General features: G+C 50.1%; 1 protein-coding gene across 8 annotated transcripts in view; it reads right to left on the bottom strand.

Moving 5' to 3' along the window:
- Positions 1-17,940: 17,940 nt before the first annotated feature.
- The window catches only part of Kcns3 (potassium voltage-gated channel modifier subfamily S member 3), a 47,759-nt gene continuing 42,302 nt past the window's right edge, over positions 17,941-23,397 (bottom strand). For all 8 annotated transcript variants that reach the window (XM_063232284.1, XM_003473149.5, XM_013155942.2 and 5 more), the window contains exon 4: positions 17,941-19,939. In XM_063232284.1, the coding sequence (XP_063088354.1) occupies positions 18,405-19,880 (1,476 nt within the window). In that variant the 5' untranslated portion in view covers positions 19,881-19,939 and the 3' untranslated portion in view covers positions 17,941-18,404. The remainder of the gene's footprint in view (positions 19,940-23,397) is intronic.

The raw sequence follows: 23,397 nt of genomic DNA on the forward strand, positions 1-23,397 counted from the left end.
TCATAAAAATCTCCTTTAAAGCACTGTAATGATTGAAAGAGAAAGTCTGAGTAGCACAGAAAAAATAACCGGAGTAACCACTGTTTTAGAAATTCCTCTGGACGAGGGGAGCCAGCAGGGAGCATGGAATCCGCCATGGTGTTGTTTCCTAGGAGGGTGGGAGCATGGCTGGACCCAGAAATGTGGCTTCACTCAAAGAATGGCATGGATGGTTTGTACTCCATGCTCGTAGCCATGTTATCCGATAGCCAAAAAGTGGAAAACCCAAAAGCCCATCAACAGATATATGAATAGGCAGTCTGTGGAATACACGTACAGTGGAATATTATTCAGCCATAGAGAAGGGGAAATCTTGACATGTGTTACCACATGCAGAAATCTAAGAGATGTGATGCACCATGGAAGCTGCCAGTAACGAAGGAATATACGAGGTATACAGAGTTCCAAAATCACAGAGAAAAGAAGCAGAGCAGGAGGGGCCAAAGGCAGAGAAGGGAGCATGGGGAGGTGCTCTTCAGTGAGCACAGAATGTCAGGTTTGTAAGATGAAGGAGTTGAAGACTGAGTGCAAACAGTGCTCAGAACGACTGAACTGTGTGCCTAAAAATAGCTGGAGCGGTAAAGTTTCAATGCAACCTTTATTTTACAATTGAACTCTTATTTTCATTTTTAAAAAATAAAAATGGTCAAGAAGATGCAAAAGACACGGCAGTATAAACAATGTCTATGGAATGGGGAGAAGGGACAGGAGACAGGGAAGCCATGAGGTCAGGTGGAAGTGGAGGGGAGCAGCAGGCACAGCCTGTGAGGTGCACCAGGGAGGGCGCCGCACACTGGGCTGCGCTGTCCTCCCTGCCACTGCCCAGCACCTGCAGGGAGACTCTGGCTTCAAAGCTCTGCTCCTCTGAAATGCAGGTGCAGCAGGGATGGGCTCGCTGTACCCTCAGCCACAAACGCTGTCCCAGCTCACCAAAGGCGGTAGAAAGTCGGGGTAGTCCTCCACCTGCCTGTCCCTACTGACCAAAGAGGGACTACACCTTGTGTCTCACCACCTCAAAGTCGCCCCAGCATTCAGACAGGGGCCTTCATGCCAGAGTTTCTTACTTTCTTGGCATTGTCCTAAGCTGTCATATGATCAGCGAGTAACACCTTCACATGGGGCCAGTTTCAGACACTGATTCCTCAGCGTTCTGCAGTGTCCGAAGTGGAAGTGCCCGTAGATTCAGTCCCTGATGATGGACAGTTCCTCACTGAGCCCTGCCATGGCAGAGAGAGGGAGCTCTCTGATGCCTCCCTTAAATGTCACTAATCCTGCCGTGAGGGTCCCTGCCATGAGAGTTAATTGTGGTGTCAACTGAGTAGAAACTCTTAGTGGGTCCATTCAGCAGTTTTGGGGGTGTCCAGATGTCTGCTTACTGAGTGTGGATGTGGGTGATACCAACCAGGAGGATTCTGGCCTGGATGGAATGAAAAGGGAAAAAGGAGGAAGTCCACTTTTTGCTTCTTCACAGGCACTGCCCTCTTCGCCACTACCTTTGCACATCTGTCTCCTGCGCCTAGGATGGACTCTGCAGTCTTCTAACACAGACCCTTCAGTTCCCTTATGCAGACTTGAATTCACTCAGGATTCTTCAGTGAACGCCAAGGCTTTGATGTTTGATTGGACCCAGCGTAGGTCCAGCACACAGACAGCCCTTTTGCACTCCTCTACCCCTGACTCTGCAGGCAGCCACTGAGAGCCTAAGTCATAAATCCTTCACATAGTAGATGAATGGATGGATGGATGGATGTAGATGATGATGATGATGATGATGATAGATAGATAGATAGATAGACAGACAGACAGACAGACAGATAGATAGACAGATTTTATATGAAATCCATTCCTCTAGTGAACCCTAACTGATACAGATTTTGGGACCAGAGAAGTAGGGTTGTTACTGGGATAAACTACTCAATCATGTAATTCAGAAGCCTTTGGAACTGGCTGATAAGATGAAGTTAGAAAGGCTTGGAGAAGCCTATTGAAGAAGTAGTTTTGGTTTAGAGAAGCTCACTGTGAACTGAGCTTGATGGGAGATTCTGGCCAGACCTCAGAAGATCGAAATGCAGCTAGTAAAGACCAGATTCAAAAGCCTTCAGGTGGGAAGGAGGACTCCAGTCTTTGCCAGAAAATGTGTGTCTGGCAGAAAATGTGTGTGCATTTTGATCATGTCCTGAGACTGTATGGGAGACCAAGATTAAAGTCAGTGGGCTAATTAATGTGGTGGAGAAAATTTCAAGGCAGCCAAACAACCAGGTTGTGGCTTGGGTACTATTGGGGTCTTTAGGCCAGCTTTATATTGTGACTCAAGAACAAGGAGCACAGCTGAATGATTTAAAAAGTTCTGAGGTTAGCCAGAGAGGAAGCAAAGTTCTGGCTTGCAAAGAGGAACAGAGAATAACTTGGTTGCTGAAAACATTAACATTAAAAACCAATCAAGTACTTTGCAACAATACAGTAGGAAAAATGCCTTGAGGGAATGCAGAAAACCATTTGCAGGCTCAAAATTACAAAGCTGAAAGACTTTGCATTGAGATGGCAGCCCCAAGACACCATGCTCAGAACAGTAGGCACCCAGGGCATGGGAATTCCCCAGGATTCAGTTCACCATGCACAACCATCCAGGCCTTCAGAAGCCTCAGCAACCACCAGCTCAATGCAAGGGGGCTCAGCTACTGCCACCACTGGCAGCAGACCTTTATGTCATCCACATGGTGCTGGTTTTAGTTGAATGTAGAATCCAAGGGTTGTGAGGTCAGGAAGCCTCCCACCCAGATTTCAGAAGGAGGTCTAGAAGGCCAGGCAGTGTGCCTCTCACAGGGCAGTGTGTGAAGCTGTGAGTGTGAGGCCAAAAGTCCACTGGAGATGACAGAAGGCTGGATAAGCCAGAGACGGGGATCCTCTGTGGAAACCTGCAAGGAGGGAACGTACCAGGCCCAAGAGAGAAGCTATGGGAGCTACCACCACCCATAGGAATAGAGCCACCCAAGCTCTTTGGAGCTTAAATCTCACCACAGATTGCCTCAGATGCTGGATATGGACCTGTGGGATTTCATGTTTCACCTTGATTCTGTTTTAGTTCCATTCCTTTCTATCTCCCTATTGCTCACTTTCGGGGTGGGAGACTTTATCCTATGCCTTTGAATGTAGGCTCACAGCTAAGAATTTGCCTTAAATCTTAAGGGAGATTCTGGGCTTGGACTTTTCAATGCTGAAACTCTTAGGACTTTGGCAACTCTGAGACATGACCTAAATGCCTTTTGCATAAAAGGATGTACATTACTCTTCTGGGGGCCAGGGTAAAATGTTATATTTAACATCCATACATACCTCCAAAGCTTCATGAATTCATAGGTCAGTGGATCACAGGGATATGAAATCTATCCGTGGGTTAACCCATGATGAGTTTATAACTAAATATGATTTGGGAGGTGAAGCCTGGTTGGAGGAAGGCTCAATGAGGGTGTGGCCTGGAAAGACTGATCTCCCTCCTTCTCCCCTGATCACTCCTTGCTTCTTGCTGTCCTGCCATGGACTGTTTCTCCTCTGCCAGGTCTCTCTTCCATGCTGCATGCTATGAAACCTGTAGACTACAGGCTAAAATCTCTGCAAACTGCTCTCCTTTAACTCGCAGATATCAGGTATTGTGTCTTAGCAAGAAGAAAGTAGATAGGACATAACCTTATGACCCCAACTAGCCCTAACTGCCTTCCAAAATCCCTGTTACCAATTACTGTAGCATTGGGAATTAGGGCTCTACTGTGTGTTTCAGTAAGACACAAGCATTCAATCCATGAAAGTACTTAATTATTTTTATTCACAAAGTGACAAAAATCATCTTCGTCATCAACAAAAGTTCTGATTATTTGGAATAAACAAGAATCACCGTTGCAGTTTTAATTTTTTTAAAATGCCTCTATTTGGGGGTTTTAAGAGGAAAAACTATTTTTAAACAACCACATGATTAATATGGGTCCAAAAACCCAACAGCTGGAGGCAATCATCGTGTGCATCTAAGAGAGACCTCAGCATCAGGCAGCTCCCTGGGCCTGTCTTCTGTGGCTTAGGGTTCTGCTCCTTCTCCATCTGTAAATCTCCTCAGTGTTTTTGGACAAATTTCCTCTGTGCTTACATTAGCTAGAAGCAGTTTGTGCTGTTTGCAATCAAAGGAGTCTTAACAGACACAGGGAGTTTCTTATTCAAATCCATTAAGGCTATTAAACCTAGGACAGATGCAGAACTGAAAGGGAAATGAAAAGAGAGCTCTTTATCCCAGAAACTTGGAATATCAAATTCAGGTTCTTGCTTTTCCTTGACATCTTACTTTTCTCTCACTGCTGAGACAAAACAGACACCCAAAGTTAAAGTGGGAAAGGTTTATTTAGCTCACAGTTTGTGGGGGTTTCAGTCCATAATTAGTTGGCTCTGAAGCAGGGTGGCACATGGCAGAGAACAATTCATGGTGCCCACAAGGTAACACCTTGTGGTTTAAGTCTCTTATATTGTATGCAAGCTACCCACTCTAGGGTGTAGCACTCACACCCTTAGTCCTAGCCAGAACTCTGCCAAACCAATCAGTGGATTGATTCACTAATCACACACCCTTAATCTCAGCATTGCACCCTGAATCAAGCATACACTCAAGAGCCAACACCTTTTGACAAAGCTTGACCCACGACCACATGAAGCTTTGGGGGACATCCAGACACAGCCATAACACTTGAGAAGCAGTGTACTGTCATTTGGTGGGTCATAGGTGAGCCTCAATATCTTCACCTGTGAGATGCTAAGTGGCCCCAAATGCCTGCCAATGCTGACCGCCTGTGATATTCTGGGAGGTCAGAATGAACTGATGAGCATATTTGTTTAAAGTTCCTCTCATGATCTTCCAGCCATAACTACAATTGTAAGGAAGGGCAGAGCCAGACAACCCAGCAGCAATCCAAACACTCACATGCATTTGTAAACAAACCATCTGGGCCTCCAGAGGCTTCAGACTCTCAGCCTAAGTAATAAAGGCACAAATGGAACAGTGAGGACTTTGAAGAATGACAGTAGACTTTTGGAGGAACTTAAAGAGGGACTGCTGCCACAGGACAAAGAAGGTCGCTTTCAAGCCTTTTCTTCACATGCTCCTTGTCCCCCAAGGGTGACCTCCTCTCCTCTCCTGCATGCAGCCTCCTTGTCAAGTGTCACCTCCTTCTTTCCCTTCTCTGTGTGCTGCCCCTGGGCAGAGCCTCTGCACCCTACCTAAGCTCAGGGTGTTCGCCAGTGTGTCCTGAAGTCTGGGCCATCTGCTCACTGTTCTGGTTGTCGTGCAGGGTGAAGTTTCCAGACATAGACTGGCCATTCATTCTTCCAATATGGACTGAGCTCTTCCCATAACCCAGTAACTAGGATGATGGAGGTGCCACAGGGAATGTGATGTGCACGCCACTCTGGTTCCAGTCCCATTCCACCACATTCCAGTTCTGAAGCTCAGCGAGGAAGCACACACACACACACACACACACACACACACACACACACCAGACACCACTCCAGTAGGCAGTTCACAGTGGCTGCGGGTAATCCATGCTGCATGTGATCCCCAGGGGTCACTGGCACATCATACCTGGACCGTGCACCTCACAGAGGCCCTAAAGGGCAGGAGGGTGCCCACCAGATTCCTGGGGCTGGCGCTGACCAGAGTCTCCTTTGGCCCCTGCAGGGGAGGTGACTCTGATGGTCTCTTCTGGCCCAAGCTCTGCAGCACTGCTGGCAGGTGACGTGCACTCACTAAGTCATGATTCCATGCTAATGGAGGAACCACTAGACAAACAGTGATAGCAGAGGCCCAGGATCGAGGGTTAAGTCCTTTAATAAGCCCAGGCTCTTAGGAAGGAACAGAGCTCAGAGAATTGAGCCTCAGGTCTGAACAGTCAGGCTACTCCTCCCTCCCCTCCCCACTTCCTTCCTACCCCCCAGTCAGATAAATGACCACAAGCCAAACCAACACTCTCCATAAAACATCGCTGAAGTTTCAGGGTTTTGTGGTGGTTTGCTGACAAGAAATAGGAATCTCGTGCCTCCACACCAAAGCCTGCTCAGGACCCTCACCCTCCCCTCCCCAAGCTCCTCAGGCCCCACTCCCTGCAGCCTTCCCCTTCCTGGGCCTGCATCAGGGACCTCACCTGTGCTGCTCCACTGCCCACTCACCATACCTTCTGCCTGTTAATTAGGTCCCTCCGGCTCTGCCCTCAGGTTATCTAGTTAGCGCTTCTTCCTTTGGTCTCAATTGGAATCTCATTTCCTATGAGCAGAGTCCCTGTTGTGTGTTCTCATACATTGGTCATAAGTAAAATACCTCATTTATTTTTACGGTTCTTTGAATCTAGTCAGTCTTTCTCACGAGAGAAAAGCTCATGAGAGCAGAGGCCGGTGCTTTGCTGCTTACTCTTGATTTCCCACTGACTAGGATGAGCTTCGGGAAGCAAGAAGAGGAGGAAGGAATGGCTGGACTATGAGGCTGTGCCACATCAGCCAGGGGGACACAACCCACAAGGACAGGCATGCAAGGGACAGGAGCGGCAGGCAGAGGGAATCTTGGGAGAGACCACAGTGAAGCACAGGGCAGAGAGGAGAGGGCACAGCCCCTAAAGGACACCGAGGGAGAATGTGCAGAAGACGACGACATGAGGAGAAAGAAACCAGTGCGGTCCACAGTGGCCAGCTGTGGGGCCCAGGACAGTGTAAGGGCCAGGTCAGCTCCAGGAGTGCAGGGGGTGGGTGCACACGTCCTGGGAAGGCGAGGCTGTGTGTGGAGGCTGATCCAGAAGTTCTTCTGGGCAGAGAACACAGGTGGTGGGGTCAGGAGAGATGGAAGTAGCTCAGGCATCTTCATAGCCTGAGCTGGAATGAAAGAGCAGCAGGGTGCTGGCGGCTGATGGGGCTGGATGCCCAAGGAGATGGCCAGATTGGCATCAGGCGGAAAGCAACTGTGCCTGCCCAGGTCTGGCAGAGGGGCTGAGACGCTGTGTGAACGGATGCTGCACAGATCTGCAATGCACGCAAAGGTGAAGAGGAGCTCCAAGCTGCTGCCACTGGGGCTAGAATGAGGCGCACTGGTGCAGAATGGTCCCCAGCATGGTGCTGTTCGGAGGTGGTGGAAGCTTAGAGGTGGGACCTAGGGGAGGTCGTCAGTCACTGGGCATGACGCCAGAGAGGACGCTGGGAACCTGGCCACTTCCTGTCTGTCTTCGCATCCCAGCTGCCATGAGGTGAGCAGCTTCCTGCACCACCGGCTCCTGCCAGGACAAACTGGCACAGCCCACACGCAAAGGAATCAAATGTGTAACTGAGTCAATGCAAATGTGTCCTCTGCTTTTTCAAACAGCAGCACCAAAGTCGTCTTTAACAGGGCCTGTGCTGCAGCACAGGGGGCTGGGTGTGCAGGAGAGAGGAACCCGAGAGGCAGCTGGGGAGGCTGCTTTATAGTGGCTGCAGGCCTGTGACAGTGAGAGCTGAGCTGAAAGCTTAAGTGTATTGTCTCAAGTATTTCGTTACAGTACTGCAAAGCTGATTCACATAGCAAATTTGCCTTCCCAGGAAAGAAGGCAGAATCCATGCAGCGCTACAGCAAAAGCTTTGATACGGAGAGGCATTGTCACAGAGAGGCTCAAAACAAACCTCCCAGCTTTGCCTGGCAGCTGGCTCCTGGTTCTGGATGCCCCTGAGTGAGTGAGAAATGGTAGCAGACTGACAAATCTGGCCTCTGAAGTTAGAAAGTGTCAAGTTTTAATCTCATTTAAAAATGTACTACTATTTGACCTGGGGAAATCACCTGTGCTTTTGTACCTGAGTCTATGATGCTAAAAATTATGCTTTGTTTATGGGGTTTTCTTTAAATGAGCATAAAGTATACACAGTGCCTGGTACAGAAAGGCTCAAAAACTGAAGATAAATTGGATATCTTTGCTTGTGTTATTTACGTTGTAGCTTTGTGGCCAATAACGAGGCTTTCCTACATCTATTTTATTTGACAGAAACCTGAAGACATTTTATAAAATGACTTTCCCTAAGTGCCCTGGTGCAGCATCCCATCAGCAGCTGTTGAGGCAGCCGGGGACGCACAGAAACCACCAAAGGTGCACCACGTAGCCTGCACCCTGAGGCACCGCCAGCAGAGCCCTGAACAACCACAGAAAGGCAGCTGGGTGGAGAAACAGCCAGAGGACCAGGCAGCAGCAACCTGTGCGGGGGAGCCAGTCTCCCAGACCACAGCTGTGCAAATGGGGATTAGGGTGTCCTGGGTCCCGTGCAGCAGCAGGAACAGAGCAAGACCTGAGAGACCGTTCTGCAGAGATGGAACCAGGACAGCACTGCGACACAGAAGTGAGAAGAGGCGTCAAAGTCAAAACCTGAGGAAGAGGCGGGGAGGACTGTCCGTGGTGAAGCCCGAAGCCATAGGACCAGGGAAAGCTGCAATCCAGTGCTCCTGCTCTGCCCTTGCTGGACTCCCTGGAGACACAGAGGCCCTGGGGACGGGTGCCAGGTCACATCCGGTGCTTGGGATTTCCAGGCAGACTTTCCACTCGACTTACAGTCTCTTTGGTGAATGCTGTTCTTTTGTTAACTGTGAATCTCCTGGCACTTGCTGGATGTTTTAAATTTGCATTTTTTCATGTTAGATGTTTGCTATATTTTTTTTCCTTTTTGGAGTGGTACCCGGGATTGAACCCAGCTCCACTACTGAGCAGTATCTCAAGAAGCCCTTTTCATTTGTTGTTTTGAGACAAAATGGCTTCAAACCACCTGCTGCAATTCTCCTGCCACAGCTTCTCTATGTTCACAAACTATTTAAAAATATATAACACAAGTAATTACATAATGCAAAATTTTAAGTACCTAGTTATACATATTTTCCAGTTTATTTTATATCTGCCACTTTTGTTATCTAATTCTTGTTTCTCTCATCTCTATTTCATAGAATCCTTTGTTTGCTTGTTTGTTTGTTTAGGTACAGTCTCACATGTAACTCAGGCTGGCCTTGAGTTCACTTTGTGGCCCCAGCTGGCCTCAGACTTGTGGGGGTCCTCCTGCCTCAGTCCTTCATGTGCTGGGACCACAGGTGTGCGGTGCGCCATCATGCCCGGCCTATTTCCCAGAATCCTGATCAAAGCTGGTGGCCATGGCTGGAATGTGTTTTAGAAACTAATCTCTTTTAACTCTGTATCATTTCTGTAATTATAGTGTCAGCACGGAAACGCACACACAGCTCGTCTTCGGAGAATAGGGAGCTCTGCCGTGCGACTCCTGTCTGCCAGCCTGTGCCAAGATTCCTCCTGTGCCCCCATACAGCTTCATCACCACCAAATTCGGTGAGCTCTGCCACTCCCAGGAGAATGACAGGGAAACTGAAGAAAATACCCTGCAGAAAGGGGGCCATGTGCCCGACCGAGTGAATAGAGACAGAAAGATGTAGAAAGTTTTCAGGGAATTTAGGTACTTTGTGGTCACAGAGCCAGTTTACTGCAATAAGATAAAAATCCAATTCATTTTTCAACTTTCCATCTGCCTTAAGTGTACGACAGACAATGGTTTTTCCAGTGTTCATTATAACACTGACCAAAATTCAGATTTCAACAGCTGCACATTACAATTATTCACAACCTACAGAAAAAAAGAAAGAAAGAAAGAAATCAACTGGGAAGCTGGGTCTGCCCCAATATAACGCCTGTGTGCTCCGGGCCTGACCCGGGTGTAAAGGCGATGCTCACTCTCTGTTTCCAGTTGCTCCTCACTCAGGAGAATCTCCTTATCCGTGAAGACCGAGGCCCAGCCAGCTCCTGCTGGCTTTGCCTTCCAGAAGCTACTTTACTTTTGCAGTCCAAATTATCCCCTGTGTTAGTCTCAGCTTGCTTTGTGCCTGTTATTCACAACTTCACACTAAAATTTGAGATACTTGGGACAAAGGAGGACCTGGCTTTAGACAACTGAGGCTCAAGAGATGAGAAGAAATATAAAGACCCACGCATTACCTTCATTCTGACCTGCTTTTCGGGGATGTCTACAGAGCAGCCACCTGTGCAGGCAGAGACAGCGTCTCTCCAGAGCATGTGCCCTCTGCCGTTTCTAAGATTTGTTCCCTGCAGCCCAGCATCCTCCTGGAGCCCATGTTGCAACACCCCATGGAATGAGCTCAGGGAATAAGCATAAATGTTGCTACGCCAGTTTTGGCTTTGCTGTGACTGGAGAACTACTCTTTGTCTGGACCAAGAACGGCGTGCCTTTAGCCAGAATCTATGGATAATTTGTCATCATGCAAGTAGGGGAACTTCAGAACGTTCCTACAGGACCAGAAGCAGTCATCTCCACCCGGCTCCCCAGTACCCAAGAAAGTCACAAGGCCAGTGAAATAGCAGCAAAGTCAAGAAACAATGATCAACCAGTTCTGAACATCAATTGTGAGGTCCAACTAGCAATAAATGTTAGAAATGCAGACCTCTGAGATAACAGATCTTTTCTATTAAATTTACAAATAGCCATACTCGAATGGTTTCAGGGGGAATTAAACTGGATATTACAGAGGGTAAGGGATGAGTTCGAGGTGAAATTACCAGGGCTCAGGTCCTGGATTTCTGCTTTGGACTCTGTTCCTCAGACTTCACATGATAAAATGTGGGTAATCAGAGAACCCTACCTCATGGGTGCCTGTAGGAATTAAACACACTAAATAAAGCAACCACACACCCAAGTACATTATTGATGCCCCTCTGCCATCCAAGTGCAGCTCAGTCCAGTGGACTCAGCAACTTTGGAGACCACAGCCAAGCCAGGGGTCGTGGCACATTCCTGTACCTATGAGGCCCTGCATTCAGTTCTCAGTCCCACAAAAAAAAATAAAATAAAATAAACAGAAAACCTCTCCAGCTCTGCTCCATACACTGACTGTGGACAGTTCTCAAGGCGACTGAACTCTGCCCTGCGAGCCCAGCCCTCACCTGTGAGCTGCTCTGCTCACTCTACCAGCAAGGCTCCTTGCAGGACCGACTACCCCTTCCACCACTGCCTGCAGCCACACTCACAGGTCGCTCCTGGGCCAGCCCCTTTGGTCCACCCTGCTTATAGAGCAGTCTGTGTGGTAGGCGGTGTTAGACACCTGTGTCAGCACACAGGGATCTGCTGTCTCATGGTGCACATGACCCCGGGGGAGGAGAGGAAGGCTGATCCATCAAGGTAGATAGGGCTGCTGGGCTCTGATCCGCATGAGAACCTAAATCACCCTGCAAAACATTATGAGCGTATCAGGCAGGGTCGTGGAGCAAAGCACGGAGGACCTGAGTCCTCTAGTTCAACATCTCCACTATTCAGCTGTGCTGGACAGGCACCAAAGATTAAGCTCATCGGATGAATGAAGTCTTAGCCAAGAGAACATCAGCCAACAAAAACAGAAAAGCGAGACCACTAGCACCCGCCCTGCATCCTTAGCTTGTGAGACGGGCCTTCCTAGGCCTTAGTGCAACTGAGAAAGTGGAGTGGAGAAGGAGCTTTCTGAGTGGAGAAGCAGCTTGACCTCAGCCATGCAGCAAGAGCGCGGTGAGGCCAGCCTCTGGCTGGGGTCTGACTCCGAGGCCTGCATCATTCTCTTGCAGGGCTCAGCCACAACAGTGCTGCACGGAGCCCATCAGAGGATGAGCTTCTCAGCAGCAGAAGCCAGTGTTCATCACAGCACAGACAGTGCGGAGTGGAGCCCAGCACACAGTGGGGACAAACATCCGGGTTACAACTGAACCGTATGGCTTTTGCAGTGGGTTTTCCCCCAGCTGGGTCAGCCTGAAAGGCTGCCCGGGACATGGTAACCAAGGCTTGGAGACATCCAGCTGAGGGGATACTGAAGCAAGACACAGAGAGGACTTTCCGAGACCCAACACTGACAGTGACAAGTCCAGGCTGGCAAAAGAGAGCCAAAGCCCTGCCAAACCCAATGGAAGCAGGAAGAGACCCTGGAGGGGGCACGGACTGTCACTGGGAACCCTGCCCAGGGGACTCACAGCCCACTTCTGAGTGCAACTGGGCTGCAGCTGGGCCCGGGACACAGAGCAAAGCAAACATGACCATCCCTGTGCCCACACCCAGCACCTGAGAGCCAGGGAAGAATTTAGAAGCCCCCATTACAAAGTGCCTCAGTGTCAGGTGTCCCCCTTGCTGGGCAGTGAGAGAGGCAGAGCTGTGGACCCTGTGAATATCTGCTCCCAGCGCTTCTGAGTTCCCAAGTCCTGGCACCAGTTACTCCTGTGCCCTTGGGATATGCCTCGGTCAGCTCGGAGATGGCTGTAAGTGTCTGAACCAGGCTTTACCCCCTGTCCAGTCCACAGTCACCACACATTCCAAGGTCGCCCTCCATGGTAGAGAATCCCTCATAGCGACAGATCTACTGGCAGAATCTGTGCGCCCTTCACTACTGCTTCAGAGACGATGAGGCTGTTTCTTGCTGGCACTCAGGAAAGAGTGCATGAGCTCCATGTGCTGACAAATATCTTCTGCCGTTTATAAATACCCTGCCCCGTGCTCGACTCCTGTGGGAATATAGCTGGTTTGCCTGCTGCAGACAAAGCAAAATTTCATCAGATAATTGCTCCTGGAAAAAGAGCTGCGTGTGTACTTCATACATCTGGCCTTTTCCACGCAGCGCACTCGCCCGGTGGGGGCAGGATACATTTGGGAGGGAAGCTGTGTGCAAAGGCTGAACAGCGCTCTGGGAACCAAATGTTCTGTTCACTGATTTTTTTTCTCTTAACTAATGCAATAAAGTCCACTATGGACCCATGTGCAGTTACTTCTGGTCTCTGTTATCAGAAAAAAAGCGTTTCCTGATGGCCTCTTCCTAGGAAGCATTGATAGCATATACTCAAGAGCATTTTTCCATCCACACACTGGCACTCTTCCCCACTCATACACTAAGGCTGAAACCAGAGGGCAAAGTGGCTCTCAAGTCAGCTCAGAAAGGGATAAATGGGTCTGGAGTATGCGCAAAGGCGTCCTGGGCCTAGCCTGGTGCTCTTTACCACCTGTAAACCCACGGAGTCACAGTGATGGTTTTGGGTTTCCACAATCCCTGAAGAATACACTCAAAAGTTCCTTCGCTATTACTTGTGATTCTGCTATTATAGATGAACATTTCTTAATGTGAAATGAGCATCAGCAACCTCTCATAATGCCTTCCGGACACATCTAAGTGTCCCAACCATCGCACAGTGTTTGATCTCCTCAGCACTGCAGCGTGGAGGGGCACAGCGGAGCCCGCATACCTGAGTGGAGCTGCAAGGTGTGCCGAACACCAAGACGCCTCCGCCTACGTGATCTGCACCCAGCTCTCCGGCACACAGAAGCCTCTTTCATTCTTAGCTTTCTATGAAATGCTGGCACTATCCCTGTGAACAGACCAGAAGACGGCAGCTCACCGAGGTTAAAGGTCAGGAGCAGGACTGTGCACACACTTATGGTCAGATTTCCAATTTGCCTCGCTCAAGACCCCATGCTCTTGCTACTGTTCCTTTTCCAAACAGTAAGATGCATGAACACTTGGACACCATCACGATGAAAGGTTTCAGAAGCTTGTGTCACACCTGGGGCCACCTTTGCCTACGGATGCAGACGACTGAGTAACGACCTCGAAGTAGTGCAGGTCTTGACCTATGAATGTGACCTCATGTTACAGAAAAGACTTGCAGACATAATTCAGCCGGGGATATTGATGTGACAGTAGCCGGAAGTAACCACGTAGGTCCTAAATGTGATCGCAAGCGTCTGTGTAAGACACAGAGGAAGATGTGACTCAGAAGAGAGGGCGCTGTGGCTGCAGACAGGCACTGAGGAGTATAGCCGCCAGCCAAGGATCACCCGCAGCCATCAGAAGCCAGATGAGGCGAGGCAAAGGCCCCCACATCCCACCTCTCCCCCAGCTTTGCCGGGGGGACTCAGCTCAGACCTCTGGACTCTAGAACTAGAAAAGAATAAACCTCCAAATCTGAGCCAGCAAGCAGGTGATAACCTGTGGCAGCAGCCCTAGGGAGCCCCCACTCTTCGGAGAGCTGCTTAAGCTGAATGCCTACCTTACGTGGAGGTCAGTCAGGCTGGGTGAAATCCATTATTTTCTCTTTCTCCTCCTAGCTCTCTGAAAAAAGGTAAACTGAATAAAGGTTTTAAAATGTGAATTCTTTACAGATGGAGAAAAGCACTCCAAGTGAAAACTTAGTGATTTAAAACCATTGACAATCTTTTCTTTCAGGGGCTGTTAGTAGCTGATGCTACCTTAAGTGAATTCAAAATAAAAACAAATGAACTTGAAATTACCGTTAGCACCACTTACATCAAAAAAGACCTGTAGAGTGTATCCGCTGTCTCTGGAGGCTTTAGAAACTGAGAAAACAGATTCCCATTTCAGGAACATTGAGAATCTAAGCAGAAACGGCTCAATTTCTCTTTAAGGCTCGCTGCATCCTGTGACACTTTAGCTTGTGATTTGCAGAAATTCTTACCTGAACCAGATGTCCAGAAATGCAACGCTTTTTAAGGTCCTCCACAGCACAAAGTAATTACCATTATATTTTTATTTTATTAGTGGCATTGCGATTATGTTCAGAGAAAGACTGCTCTTTGAAAGATGTTTCCTGAAATATTTATGGAGTCAATGACAAGAAATAAACTGGGGAGCAGGGAAGTGAGTCATGGAAGAGAGGAGAGAAGTTCCACGTGAGTTAGTAACTGCTGACACTGGAAAGGGCACAGGGAAGTGTGCGGTCCCCTCCCAGCCACTGCTGCACCCTTCTCATAGTAATGGAAGGACAGACGGACGAACAGAAGGGAGGAGGGAGAGAGGAAGGAGGACGGGAGGCAGGGGAGAGCTGCTGTACGACCTGGGCAGTTCACTCCTTGTCCTCCTCTACACAGTGTAGAGGGGTCAGGTCCCCTACCGTCCCCGGAGCCATCTCCACCCACAACTGTGGGCAGTGCTTCACCATCTAAGACCCCTGTCCGCTTCTCAGCCCTCCCGCACCCCATTCTAAATGTTTTGGCCTTCTTCTTGTGAAGGGTGAAGTAACAGATGCTGAAAACAATCACATGTTGAGGTACGGGTGGTTTTAAAGAAACCTAAGTTGTGAACCCACGGACTGTCCTCCTGGGCCGCCTCACCACCAGAGGAAAGGAAGCCGGTGGTCCTTTGCCAAGGCTTTGAATACCCCAAGTTTTAAGGAAGGCAACTCTCTGGGCCCTCAACAATAAAACACAAAATTTCACTAGCCAGGTAAAGTAAGAATGTAAGAAAAAAAACAGACTGCAGGTTGAAACTGGTTATTATGCAAATTTATAATATAAATGAAGTCTGAGAGCAATTTTCTGGAAAGAACATAAATTATTTAAGTGTAAAGAACCCAAAGGCTCCCAGTGGTTACCAGCTCACTCTGGGGTGGGCAAATAGCTGAGAGGGTCACTGGCTTGGGTCCAGCTCTGAGCCCTTCCATTCAGGCCTAGGCTCCCCACAGGGCCACTGCTGGTTGTCCAAGAATTGAGACACCCTGCTGTGCTGACATGAGGCAAACCCTCAGCACCAACTTTAACCATTTTTCTAGACCAAAACAGTGAAGGCCACGGCTCCACCTGGTGCAGCATCCTCTTCCTGAGCCTGTCCCAGCTTCTCCAGGAACAGGAATGGAGTCTGAGGAACACAGCAGGACCCCACGCACGGAGGCCCAGACGATTGAGTCCCAAGACTCTCTGGATGAGGACAGGAAGCGCCCAGAACTCCCCCTGGAGATCACTGATACAGGAGGAAGAGCTGCTTCTGGGAAATAAAAAGAAAGAGCAAGCAAAGTCTTCGGCCTGCCAGGATCCACACACCCAAACATCTACAAGAAGAGAGGCCAACACTGCAAGAGGGAGACCATTCAGCTCAGGCGGGGGTCTCGAAGGGGAGAAGAGAGACCTCAGAGGCCGCACCTGGCTGCAGATGTGGCTGGGAGGAGGCATCTGGAAGCTGGCACAGCTCTGCATAGGCTCCATCCTGACTCCAAAGCGGACTCCCCAGCCCCCACACACCAGCGCTGCTCTCTTTCCCTCTCTCCCTCTCTCCCACCTCTCTCCATGACCTTTCAAACCACCAAAAAAAAAAGCCCTATTGCTGATGGCAAAACAAACCTAAGAGAAAGAAATGAGTTCACAGGGGAAGAACAGAGATTTGAGAGAACACTGAGATGACACCCCCTCCCTCCCTGATGTGCCCCATTCCCATGAACTCCTGCAGAGGGGACACCAAGCTGCCACCTCAACCCCCAGGGGAGGATGTACCATCCTTCGGTGTGGAGTATGGGAAACCAGAGATGCCCAGGGAGCCAAACAGAGCACTGCACGTGTGAGTCACCTGAGCCTGGGCGTGTGGGCTGGGTTTTGCTGAAAAGTGCAGTGGGGAATCATGGGACAGTGAGCCAGAGTGACTGCAGCTGGCCCTGTCCAGAAGAGCCTAGGACATGCAGGACATAGGCAGGACAGCCCTCTGTTCCCACCAGCTGGGGACATTCCTGAGTCTTACCCCTGTGTCTACCACCCTGTGGTAGGGCCCTCAAGTCCACACAGCCTGGGGGTGTCCCAGGAAGCTCTTTCCCTGTAAAGAGGATGCGTCTGATCTTTGGATCAGGCACCTCTCCTGCCAGCGTCTCTCCACCAAGACTCACAGGCTGGAAACTCCAACTCCGACAGAGCCAGCTTCTCCTTCTCCTCCTCCGCAGAGCCCAGCTCTGGTCTCTCTTTGATCTGTGCCCTGACACACAGAGCAGAGGACAGTTAAGGAGCACGGGCGAGGCCCAACCTCACACCTCTCTGTGTGGACTCAACACAAGCTGCCTTTCCCGACACCCAGGGGACCCAGCTTGAGTGAGAATAGGAAGCCCTGCTGCTCGGGACGCTGCCGGGAATGAGGAGACCAACAGGCAGAAAGCCCTCCACCCTCCTCACCAGCACTGCCCTGCTATGTGGGCTGACCTCGGTTAGTTCATTGCTAGTTCAGAAGAAATCTGCAGTGGAGCGGGATCTCAAGTCCCACTATGTCCCAAGGCTTCACTTCTGCCAGTGACAGGCTCTGGGGGAAGAAAGGGGGTGGTGCGCTTGCCCAGACTTAAAGGGAGCACAAACCGTGGGGGCTGTGTCTGAGTCCAAGTCACAGACGCAGAGTGAGGAGTCAGGGTCACTGATGACCCACACACCGTGTCCTTCCTTGGTGCAGTGAGCCAAGAAACTTAGGAAGTTAGACCACACATCCCTGCTGCTGGGCTCCTTAGCATTACCATAAATCTCCAAAACTAAGTTCTCGCACATGGATTAGAGTTGTTCTGTCTCTGAGGTGAGGGTTATGTGTGTCTTCTTTCGCAGTGAGGGCTTGCTTCACAGATGCAGCCACTGCCATCACTACTGGAAAATGTTGGCCCATTTCACAGCTGCTAGCGAAGCTCTTCTCAAGCTGTGCAAGCACAACATTTCTCACTGACAGCCTCTCTGGCTGAGGGTGTAGGTTTCCTTTGCTCTGCATAATTCTCAGGTGATAAGGTTTTATTCTAGCACAGAAACTGTTACAGAACTCAAAATACATTCTGGAAACGTAAGCGTCCAGACTTCACTCCTATGTCCCCAGCACCCATGTTTGCAGTTTGCTCTGCATGGTACAGTTCAAGCACAGGCATGTTCTTCTCCCTGCCCACCACCAGGACTCTACTCAACCCAAAGGTACCATTAGTGTTTATCCAGAATCCAGACACACAAAGAAAGGGCCCTTGAAATTATGAAAAGAGCTTCCCCTTTCGAGCCAATTTTGTGTGTACCTAATTGTACTTACTAGACACAAAAACATGACAACCAAGCCACGCTCCATACTGAGTTAGGAGGTTTATTAGGCTCCTGATTTCCATGTCTGAAACATGACTATGAGTTTACATGCATTGTCTCATTTTGCAGATCTTACGTGCATGTAGTCCTCGTCAGCTGGACCTCTGATTTTACAGTTAGCTCAATGTGAGTAAATGACAATGCACAATGATGCATAAGCTGTAGCAACAAATCCTCCCAATGCCGTGGACTGTTTTTTTTTTTTTTTCCAAAACCATATCACAACTCTCTCTTGTAAAAAATAAATTCCAGAACAAGGCATTTAATTGACCTCACTGATAAAAAATAAAGACAATTTTTCTATCATCTCAGAATTCAGCAGTGAATGTCCAACTATGGCTAGAAGTTACACCCTGAGAATTAAATGATTTTAACAAACCACTGAGGTTTATAAAGCTGTGTTAACCTAATGTTGGGAAAGGACACAAACACTGCATAGCCACCCCTGCTCACGGAGCGGTGCACTTCTCCAGGGACACACTTCTGTAGGCATTCCCACTGTCCTCCACGCTCGAAGCATCCGTAGAGTCAGGATCGCTTACCATGATGCCAACAGAAGACAGGCTGGCGAGGAAGGCATGGACCTTCTGTGCATAAATGTCCCGGATGTTAAAGTAAGGTAGCTCGTGACACTTCTCAGGGGGTTCCTCACTGCACTGGTCCACGTCAATCTCCTTCTGCTTCTGGTAGTACTTGGAAAACTTGTTAAAGATGATGGTGATCGGAAGAGCCACCACCAGGATGCCACAGATAATGCAGGTGCTGGCGATGACCTTCCCTGCCAAGGTGATGGGGTGGGTGTCTCCATAGCCCACAGTCGTCATGCTGATGGTGGCCCACCACCAGCAGATGGGGATGCTGGTGAGGCTGGATGCCAGCTCGTCCTTCTCCACAGAGTAGATCAGCACGGAGAAGATGGAGATGCCGACAGAAAGGAAAAGCAGCAGCAGCCCGACCTCATGGTAGCTGTGCCTCAGTGTGGCCCCAAGAGACCGAAGTCCCACTGAGTGCCGGGCAAGCTTCAGGATGCGGAAAATCCGCATGAGCCGGAGGATCTGAACCACCTTGCCCATGTTCTCGATGTCCTCGCTCTCCTCCTCCTTGGTGTCCACCGCCAACGTGGCGTAGAAGGGAATGATGGAGACAAAGTCGATGATGTTCAAGGGATTCTTCCAGAACCTCTTCTGACAGGGAGCGGCAGCCAGACGGATGGCGAGCTCCCCCGAGAACCAGGCAATGCACGCGACTTCCACACCTTCCAGCACAGGGTCATCCACCTCTCCGTCCTCGTTCTGGAACTCTGCCATGCTATGCACACACATGGCCACAATGGAGGCCAGCACCACGCTCAGGGACGAGATAGCAATGAGCTTGGCTGACAGGCAGGATGCGGGGTTCTCCATCCGAATCCAGATTTTCTTCCTGAGCTGACCAAACCTCAGCTGGTCGAACTTCTCCAGCTCCTTCTCGAAGAGAGAAGACCCTTCGAAGGAGGAGTCAGTGCTCACGTCGTTGCTTCTCTGCTCCCAGTCTCGGTCCTGGCTCTCCTCCTTGCGCTCCTGGTAGCGGCTACTGCAGCAGGAGCCAATGAACAGCTCGTTGATGCCCCAGTACTCGATCTCCTGGCAGAAGGAGAACACACACAGCTCCTCCATGACGTGCAGCTTCCCCGTGTAGTAAAAGTTCAAGACGTATCTGAACAAGGACGGGTTCCGATCGAAGTAGTACTCTTTGTCAGCCACACTGTAATCATCACACAGCTCTAGAATGTCCTCTTCCGAGTGGCAAGTGAGCAGCTTGCCCAGCCGGGTGTGAGGGAACCGCAGCAGGGTCCTCTGGTCCACAGACTGCTTGAAGCCCCCCACGTTCAAGTTGACCAGTTCCTCATCTTGTCCAGGATGATGGAGGAACTCACCAAACACCATGATGGACACAGGAAGCAGTGTGCCGGCCGGAAAGGGAGATGCGGAAGGTCGCGCTGTGCCTGGAAGAGCACAAGTTGGGTTAGCAGTGCGACCCAGGCTGCCTGCACAAGCCCATTTCCAACCCAACCCTTTCCAGAAGGGGGGCTACACCAAGAGCAAAGCCAGAGATGCCATCACCCCATCTGAGAGGAAGAAAGTCAAGTCCAAACAGTTTTTCAAAAATGTAGACTTGCAGATCTAATTTTGGAGACAAGACAGAAGACTGCAGAATAATTCTATGTATACTAAACTACTCCCCTGCCCCCCTACACACACACAGCATGCTCTCAGGTCACTTAAGAAGTCTAAGCATCTCCACAGCTCAAACATGGAGCTCTCCAGGGTAAGAATGCTCAGATCCGACAGGACAGGCTTGTGACAGCTTGCTGCTGCCTGGCCTGCCGCTCTTTTTCTCTTCATCTGTCCTCAGGAAGACAGATGGACAGTTCTCACCTGCAGGAGAAGTCCTCTCCTCCGGTCCACACTGCTCAGACAGCCACCCAAAGAACCCGGCTCAGCTGATGCAGATTTCCCTCTATGCTCCAATATTTTTCTCCCTTAAGAGCTCCCCAGCCTAGGTTTGGGTGTGGATACCAACAGGATATAATTATCTCCCTGCCCTTAAGTACCATGTATCTTGCAGGCATCATTGCGCTTCCCAGGATAGTGTTTCAGGGACAGCCACATGATCCAGCAGAACCTCTCCGCCTGAGCTGGTGCTCACTGTCCTGATGCGAGCACATCGCTCCTCCCCAACCTGGCCCCTGGCAACAGCCTCCCATGCTGCCCTAAACTGTGACCCTCTCTGCATACACAGCCTACATTTGTCATCCACAGGACACTAATGGGACTGTACTAAACCCATTTCTCAGAGAGAAGACAGTAAGTCTTGAGCACGACCCACTACAGTGATCCTCCCTCTAGGCAGGTGGTGCAGGAGAAGGAGACCAACCCGTGAGTTCCTACCAGAGCCCTGAAATGCCTGTCCACTGGGTTGCTGAACCCATCCAGTACCATACGGAGGAAGCATGGGAAAATGGTTTCTCGGAAAGCTGAGTCCAAGATCAAGCAGCAGGGAAATGACAGAGCCAAGATTCAAAGCCAGGCTGAATCAACTCCAAAGCTTGTGTTTCCTCCACACTAAAGTCCTGCAGCCCCATCTTCTCCCTCATCACAATCCAATAACCCAGTGCAGGAAGTGCCCAGCCCAGCCGAGCCAAGCACCTGTGGGGTCACTGAGAAAGGGGCAGAGGCCTAGGGCTGCAGCAGCTTCATAGCAAAGGGAACACGCGGCTCAGATGCTGACCAGGCGGAAGGGCGGAGCTCCCAACAGAGCAGGGCAGTGGCAGAGGGTGAGGGGCTGGTGCAGCAGGCAGAAAGATGTGGGCTGCACCCTGTCCTCTCAGCATGGTCATGCAGGGTCTCAGTCAACAGTGCGGGTGGCTGTACCTGTGACTGAAACCCAGGAAGATACTGTGAGACTGGACACACTGCCCTTCAGGCCGCGACACTCCATGCTGGAGGCCCCAGCTGATTGCCTGTCCATAGTCCCTGGAACCATGAGATAAACTTCTTCCCCTCATAAATTAAAAAACAGTAAACCTGCTATGGGGGTGCACGCCTATAATCCTAGCACTTCCGGAGGTTGAAGCAGAAAGCTCGCAAGTTTGAGCCCAGCCAACATAGCTTACGGAGACCCTGCCTCAAACGGTTGATTAAAAACCAGGACTGCAGATGTACCTCTGTGTATACCCTGAGCTCAGTCCCCTCTACCTCCAATAATTAATTAGAAAACAAAGACCCACATTCACCACAGGATGGAAGACCTCAGGTGGCCCAAGGCAGGGTACAGGGGAACAAGGGCAAGGCAAGGGCCACCCCCAAGTCACACAGCGGGGTGCACAGGAGGACAGTGAGGAGTCCAGAAGCTTATAAAGTGGAGGTGACGAGATGCGGCAGCTGACCGAACAAAAAACGCCAGGACTGAGCTAGGGGCTGCTCTTCCTTGCCTACGTGGAGGGACAGTAAGCCCAGTGAAAGACAGGCAAGTGGGAAACGTCGCTGTCCCCTCAAGCTGTGAAGAGCACAGTCTGTCAGCAAGAAAGAAGACCCTGGAACACACTAGAAGCCCAGTCTTGAAATACAGCTCCTGCCACCTGGCCAGCAGGGACTCTGCAGCCCAGAGACCCGGTGAGCCATGGCTCTGAAGACGCCAATGCCATGAAACCAGGGACCACCACACAGTTGAATGCACCATTTAACAAGTTTGCTGACCTCTTCCAAAAACTCCACTTCCCCCTCTGCTTTCTGTTTTCAATTAGATATCTTCTTTGCAAGGCCTAAATCAAAGCTGCTGAGTTGGTCCAAATATTTATATAACTTCAGATCTGCGAAAGCCAGCTCATGCTCATGGCAAATGGAAGAGTAAAATGTTCCAAGAAGCTACTTTAGCTAAGCTGCTGCTCAGACTTTAGTGGAAGTTATCTTCTGGTGAATTATTTCTCACCTGCTTGGCTTCCTGGACACCAGCAACGATGGAAGTCAGTGTCTGTCTTCATGGCATGGGCAGTGGACGCGTCTTCCGACCGGAAGAAGTGGGACTCCCTTCCCAGCCCAACACCTCACTTCTCTGGAGAGCACAGCTATCACCACACTATCTGTCCTCCTCCTTTTGTATTTACTCTGCACCAGCAAAGGAGACCTAGCATGGAGGCCTAGCTGTTCCACACAGACGAACCACAAAAGCAGTGACGCAGTACAACCAGGGGTCTTTTGTTAGAGGCCTCAGAAGGACGCCCAGGACAGCATCACTCCCTGGATCAGCTCGAGGGCTCCAGCTTGGAAAGCAGCTGAGATGCCCTGGTCAACACTGGCTCCCTTAGCCTAGCTTGGACCACATCAGCCGACAGGGCAGGAAGTTGGAGCCCTCTGAGTACCAACCACCGGCAGTGTCCTTCCCGGCCACTCTCACCACTGGCTCCTCCCCCAGGGATGTGCGGAGGACACAGGAGCAGAAGGGACGGGGACAGCTGCTTGGGGTCTGAGGCAGAGGCAAGGTCGGGCCCCTGACGAGCTCAGCAGCCCTGTTCCTCGGGATTCCAGCGCACACGTGCAAGGTAACATGAAGAAAATGAGGCACAAGTGTCATCACCATCAAAAAGGCTGTATTTAGGTGCGCACACACTTAACAGCGTTTCATTCAGTCCTTCCAGAAAACGTGCAAGTCAAAGGTACATCTGTGTGTCCATAAAACCCAAATATTTACAAATACATCTCCTATAAAGATCTACACATATGCATAATACGCAGTTTATATACGGTTGGTCCTCCACACCACAGGTTCCCCACATCCCCATCTGCTGCAGATCACAGACATTCTTTAAACCAGGTACAGTGGCACACACCTTAAATCTCAGCACTGAGGGGAGGATAAGGTGGGACAATTACAGTCACTTAGTGACTCAGTAGTGCCCTATCT

The sequence above is a fragment of the Cavia porcellus genome, unplaced genomic scaffold, assembly GCF_034190915.1.
Source record: "Cavia porcellus strain 051 isolate PalLab524CR breed Dunkin Hartley unplaced genomic scaffold, mCavPor4.1 scaffold_1, whole genome shotgun sequence".
In the NCBI taxonomy this organism is placed as follows: domain Eukaryota; kingdom Metazoa; phylum Chordata; class Mammalia; order Rodentia; family Caviidae; genus Cavia; species Cavia porcellus.